Raw genomic sequence first — 6,557 nt, 5'->3', positions numbered from 1 at the left:
TCTGAATTCCTCATCTACATAACTGAACTGCTATTCCTCATATGAAATATTAACACTGCTGTGGTATCAGGTGGGTAGAATTCCTCATCCACATAACTGAACTGCTATGCCTCATATAAAATGTTAACACTGCTATGGTGACAGGTGGGTATTAGACTTACTAGGAGGATCACTTTGTAAGTTATATAAATGTCTAACCACTTTGCTGTATACTTGAAACTAATAGAATAGTAAATGTCAACTATAATTAAAAATTTTTTAATTTAAAAATTAAATAATTCTCAAATTTTCTATTCTGATGGCTTTTAATGAATAAAAAATTATGGTGATAATATCTCAAAATTTCTTTTTCATAATTCTATTGTTTCAGGTGTGTTCTTAATAAACACTTTGACAAAATATTTTTAAAAAATACTGACACTTCTAAGACAAACAACATAGTGGGTTAAAAGCACATGCTTTGGAAACAGGAAACACGGAGTCTGAATTCTTTCTTCCCACTTATTATTTTTGTGCTCCTGGGTAAGCCATTGAACCTCTCTGTTTTAGTTTCACTTATCTATAAAATGGGTATAAAAATATTTGCTTCATAGGGCCTCTGTAAAAAATTTGCCAAAGTAAATACTTAATAAATAGTAGCTATGATGTCATAATTATTACATTATTATACGAAAAGTTCAGAAAAGTTACCATTCAGTCAAACATTTACCATTCCTATCATATGCTAGGAAATATGTAAGCACTAGGAATACAAAGAAAAAAAGGACAGTTAAGAGGACTCAAAATATATCTTGTGTTGAATTCACACTTTAAAGTTCATTTCAAGTACAAACTTCACATTCTATTTTGTAATTTCTAAGTAGAGCAATTATTTTAAGTTCCTCCTATCAAAATTAAAGAATGATTTTCCCCTTTGAAATGAAAAAGTAAGTTGTCAGGTTCAACCAAATTAGGGCATATCTGAGAAATCCTTGGAATCTGGAAAACTTTAATTTGAAAGCAACCTGCAATTAACATCACATTTCAAAATTATTCTCGAATTAGAATGAATTATATTCAGACATAAAATACATTAAATGGACCGATCTGTTGTTATGACCATCATTTTTAGAAGGGCTGGGCTAACAGATGTGAGGAATTAAAATGAAGTTCAAGTTTGTATTTAATTTTCTCATTCCCCTTAAATGGCAAATGGTTTAAATATTAACCCTATTAGGAAAACATTTGCATATTTATTATGAAACTGATTGCCTTACCTCATTCATTTTAGTAATTTTACTTATGGCTGCCCATTTCATTCTTCTTAACTTTTGCCTCTCAAACTGTGGTCCTAGGATCAACAGCATCAGCATCACTTGGAAACTGGTTAGAACTACAGAATTTTAGTTCCCATACTGAGTCAGGATTTGCATTAAAAAAGAATCCCCAAGTGATTTCTATAAGCCTTGAAATCTGAATAACATAGTTCTAAACTGTTGATTTTTCTTACAGTGTTACAAAAAGTTTATTTGCTTCCAATTTGTGTTTAATTTATGTCCAGATAGTAACTTTTAACAAGAATAATTCAATTCAGACAAGTAAGTCAAGTCAATATATACATATTATTCTATATAGATTGTTTACTAGTATGTCACAGACTTCTTGTTGTACTATTCATTTTTCTCATCTTTGCCTTAGCATAATTCAACATCTTTGCCTTAGCATATGACCATTATGATGAAAGTCTTCTCTGTAATTAAACAACTAAAATACTAGGAGGTCAGATTCTCCACATAATTTTGGAAAAAATGAAAAAACTCAAAATAGGTTCAACCAAGGTTGAACTTGAAAGTTCCCTAGTGGAAAAAAAAAAAGACCAGAATGACTCTATCCTCCAAAATAATAATTTGTTGTTGTTGTTAATCCTCACTCAAGGATATTTTTTCCATTGCTTTTCAGAGAGAGAGTGGAAGGGAGGGAGGGAGAGAAGGAGAGAGAAGGAAGGAAGGAAAGGAGGAAGGAAGGGATTGAGGGAGGGAGGGAGGGACACACACACTTCGATTGTTTGCCTCCTACATACACCCCACGGGGGTGGGGTGTGTCAGGGAGCGAACCCCCAACTGAGGTACATGCCCTTGATTGGGAATCGAACCTGAGACCCTTTGCTGTGCAGGCCGATGCTCCAACCACTGGACACACTGGCCAGGACCAAAATAATACATTTTTATACTTCATGTACCATTTTTTACTAAGAGTAGCACATTTTTAAAATAAGAAATTCACATGGAACTTAGTGCAGTGCTTTAGAAGGCTCATCTTTTATTATTATTATTGCAAAACAGAACAAATCTTATTTTCTCATTCGTTTTTCAAAAAAAAAAAAAAAAAATGACAGACCTAAGCTGAAACTGATCACAGCAGGTAAGATGGTTCAGCACAGATTCAAAGGAAGGTACAAATGTTCACCTTTCAAAAGCACTACAAAAGCCAACCTCATCTATTTTCATTGCAGCCATGCCTTTATGCTGAACATTTGAAAACTGGAAAAGTGCTGTTCTGTATAAGTAATTATGAAGAGTTTTGCAAAAAGAAGGGGAAAGATGTAACGACAATCAACTTCAAATGGTCAAATGCCCATGGCCTCTGGTTTACAGGGTAAGAATCTAAGAATTACTGCTGGATCTGAGCCAATGCACCCAAACCAGATGTTTCGGGAGAATGGGTTTAGAGGGTGTTAAGAGCAGGTATCAAGGAATCTGTTGGGTAGTCTCAAAAATTAAATATGCCCTTAAACATCCCCAGGTTAGTTTGTTTATATATATATAGGTTGTCCCAAAAATGTATACACATAACTTTGAACAATTACAAAGGCGGTGTTTATTAAAATACATTGCATTTTCAAAGTTGCACTACTAACTGATAAGGTGTGTAGATATTTTTTGGGGACACCCTGTATAAGATCTTTTTATAGGTTAGTTATTCTTGCATTTAACTCTTTATTCACCCCATTTTGCATTTGCAGCCTATATAATTTTTCAGGGTACAGCATTCCACAAGAGTACAACTAGGTATTTAATGCCTTTTTAATGCTCCTAGATATATTGATTTTTAAGCTTTAAGTAGTGCCCCTAGTTCTAATATTCTAGAATGTGGTGAACAATTCATTAAGCCCCCTCTCTACTCACATTGATAGCAAAGTCCTCAGAACTATGCACATTGGTTCTACTTCCTCACCTACCAGTCACTCTTCAGCCCACCCCATCTGGTTTGCACTCCATTCACTCTATTAAAACTTCTCTTGGTAAAGACCACACGGACCTGCGTGCTGCTAAATCCAATGGACACGCTATAGTCATCATTTTCCCTTACTCTGCAACATCTTTCAAAAAAGTTAATTGTTCTCTCCCTCTTAAAATACGGTAACTCTCCTGGGTGCCTCCCAACTCTGTCCCTTGTCAAACTTTAAGGGACTCGGTGCTCTCTACCTAACCTACAAATGCTACCTTGGGGCTTGGTCCTGGAATCTCAGATAATCTCATAACTATAAACATCCCCTTCATGCTGATGACACACTTCCAAGCCGACAACACTTTTACATCTTCAGATCAGATCTTTCTTCTGAGTCTAGACCAGTACACCCAACTACCTATTCAACATCTCCACCTGGATGCTTCATAAACATATTTAAACTCAACTCACTAAAAACTGAAGTCTTGGATTATTCCCTCACTGTTCGTCTTCCAACGTGTTTCCCATCCCCAAACCATCTATCCCGTTGCTCCTGCAGAAACCCAGAAGTCCTTTACTCTCACCACTCCATCCAATCAATCTCCAATCCTGTCCTTTTTGCTTCCAAAAGATAGCTTTTGTGTGCTCAGTTTCCCATCTCTACTGCCATCCTCCCCTCTCACCCCCACCCTCCAGTCTAAGTCATTATCACCTACCACATTGCAATAGCATTATAAGTGATCTTTCTGAATCTACTCATATTCCCCTCCAATTTCGCCTCCATACTTCAGCCAGAGTGATCTTCCAAAGGTGAAAATACTCCCACTTAAACCCCTTCAGTGGCTTCCTATTGGTTTTAGGACAATGTTCATAAGGTATCTATGTACCTCCCAGACAACCTCATCTCATCTCATCACTCCCCTTGTTCTCCATAAGCACTAGTCCTACTCTTTTCCTATGTACATTACACATGCTAAGGTTTCTCCGGATGCAGGGTCTTTGCACATGTTGTGTCCTCTACCTGGAATATTTGTTTTGTTTTACTCTTCTTCTACCCACTGCTGCCCAAATCACCACACACACCCATAACCCAAAACCCCAGAGGCCACATGCAATAATTAAAATAGACCAAAAGGAACTGACTGCTTAGTAACCCATAGTGTTGAAACATAACATTAGGGCAAGAAATTATAGTAATAATAACAGCAAACCCTTATATAACTTATACGAGGCACTCTTTTAGAGGATTTATATATTTAAATATACTCGATACAACAACCTGATGAAGTGGGTATTATTATAATCTCTATTTTAAGATAAAGTAACTGAGGCACAGAGAGGATTAGTAACTTCACGAAGGTCACAGGTCTTCAGTGGCGATGCCGGGATTCGAAGTGAGTCCTTCTGTGAAGGCTTGGCTGTCCAAACCTCCCTCCCCGCAGGGATGTGGGATTGGTTTACATAATATACTGCTGTTTGGACAAGGACCAGCTGTCCACTAGACTAAACACACAAATGGGGGTAGAGACCATTTATATTTTGTCCGCTGATATGTCCCACTCTCTGAATAATATCTAACACATAACTGATGTTCAAAGATGTCTCTGAATATGTTGTTTGAGAACGTCTTGTGCTTCAATCATGCCGTGTCCCACTACCTATCACGTGTCTCTGTTAGCGGTCTGCTGACCGTCCGGCCAGCCCTCGGGCCCTCCTGCCTGCGTGGCGTTCGGACCCTCCCACAGGTCAGGCGGCGGCCACCTCCGCCCGCGGGGGGCGCCTCGCGGCCTCTCCCGCCTCAGGCCTCACCTTCCACGTCGGGGGAGAGGCCCTCCCGGCTTCCGGGCCCGGTCCCGACGGCTCTCCCGTGCCCAGGGGCATGAAACGGCCATACCGCTGCAGAGGCCACCGCGCCGCGTCGCCACCCGGCCGCCAGAGGCCCGCGCGCGTGCCGCCCGCCTCCGCCATGTCTGGCCTCCTGGGAGCACAGCCGGCGGCGTCTGCCAATCACGCAGCTGGTCCATCAGGAAGTGCGGTGGTGTAAGGCCCGCCCTCCCCTCGGTGCAAGCCAATGGGCAGGCCCGGAAGACTCCTGCAGGGGCTTTCGGGTGGCGGCTGTGGCTCTGGCCCTCGGGCCTGTCCCCTTGGAGGGCAGAGTGGAGACTTCCGCCTGAAGCGGGCCTGGGCGCCCGTCAGTGGCAGGTGAGTCCGCCTTTGAGCCCTCGGGCCCTCGCCTTCCCGCAGCAGACAGTCCGAACACCGGCCAGCGCCCTGGAACTGTGCGCGGGGCGAGGCTGCTCTCCAGGCCGCCGGCACCTTTCAGAGGATGCGGGCCCTGCCACCTCGAACCCCCCAGCTCACCCTCAAGCAGGATCATTTCCTCATCATACCGCAGCCCCCAGGGAGACTGCCTTCAGACCACCGAGTTCTTCCCCAAAGAGAACTTTGGGATGGAATGCTGCCATCAATGAAAGGTGTGCCTCGAACAGCAGGTCAATCAATGGCAGGTCTGGGAGATTTGTAGTGACAAGGCACTTCTACATCTGTTATTTCTGGTGATGAAATAAAAAAGCAAAACAGAGATTATTTCCCCTATTGAACAGATGGAGGTAACATAAGGCCCCAAGAGAAGAAGCAGTTTGTCCACGGTTACACAGCCAGAGTCCAAGTGTGGACTCCACAATCTCCCCATGTGTCCACGCCACTTGCAAAGAATTTAGTCCGTCAAATCCAGTCTGTCAATCAGAAGCAATGTATATAGAAAGTGGGGGCTATATTAACCATACTCATAAAATAAAGTTATAATGCAGACATTTTTTAAAAACTATACATGTCAAAGGGTATTAAATGCACAGACAATGGTTAGAGACGTGGTAATTTATTCACTCCGCACAGCACTGATTAAATATGTACAGTGTGTAGCTATGCTAGTCCCCCATAGTGGTTAGAGAAATGGGTAAGGCATGCATCTAGCCTTTTAGTACCTCGGGATCTAATAAGGAAGGCACTGACACTGCCATGTGAAAGGTATAAACCATGGGCTCAAAGGATTCAGATGAAGTAAACAACTATGAATGGGAATGGCAGTGGCATTTCAGTCCTAACTTGAAGGGTGAGAAAGTTTCCCAAGTGAAGATGGAAAAAACTGGTATTCCATATCAAGAGCAAGTTGAGGAGCAAAAGTTGCAGAGATGAGGATAGTGTCATACAGCCAGAAGGCAAGGTTTTTGGGGGCTGAGGCCACAAAGGTGAACTGGGCAGAAGGGCACTGAACAGCAGCTAAGAAGAGTGATCTTGGTAGGTGGTGAGGAGCATGGAAAATTTCATGGGGCAGTGACTATCATAATGGT

General features: G+C 41.6%; 1 protein-coding gene across 1 annotated transcript in view; it reads right to left on the bottom strand.

Moving 5' to 3' along the window:
• The window catches only part of REC114 (REC114 meiotic recombination protein), a gene marked incomplete at its 5' end in the record, with an annotated part of 119,540 nt that extends 114,365 nt beyond the window's left edge, over positions 1–5,175 (bottom strand). The window contains one exon of the mRNA XM_079768771.1: positions 5,017–5,175. Coding sequence (XP_079624897.1) covers positions 5,017–5,175 — 159 coding nt within the window. The remainder of the gene's footprint in view (positions 1–5,016) is intronic.
• Between the last annotated feature and the right edge of the window lie 1,382 nt (positions 5,176–6,557).

The sequence above is a fragment of the Cnephaeus nilssonii genome (genome assembly GCF_951640355.1).
Source record: "Cnephaeus nilssonii genome assembly, chromosome: 4".
Classification (NCBI taxonomy): Eukaryota; Metazoa; Chordata; class Mammalia; order Chiroptera; family Vespertilionidae; genus Cnephaeus; species Cnephaeus nilssonii.
The sequence above is the reverse complement of the archived record's forward strand: the minus strand, read 5'-3'. Positions and strand labels throughout refer to the sequence as shown.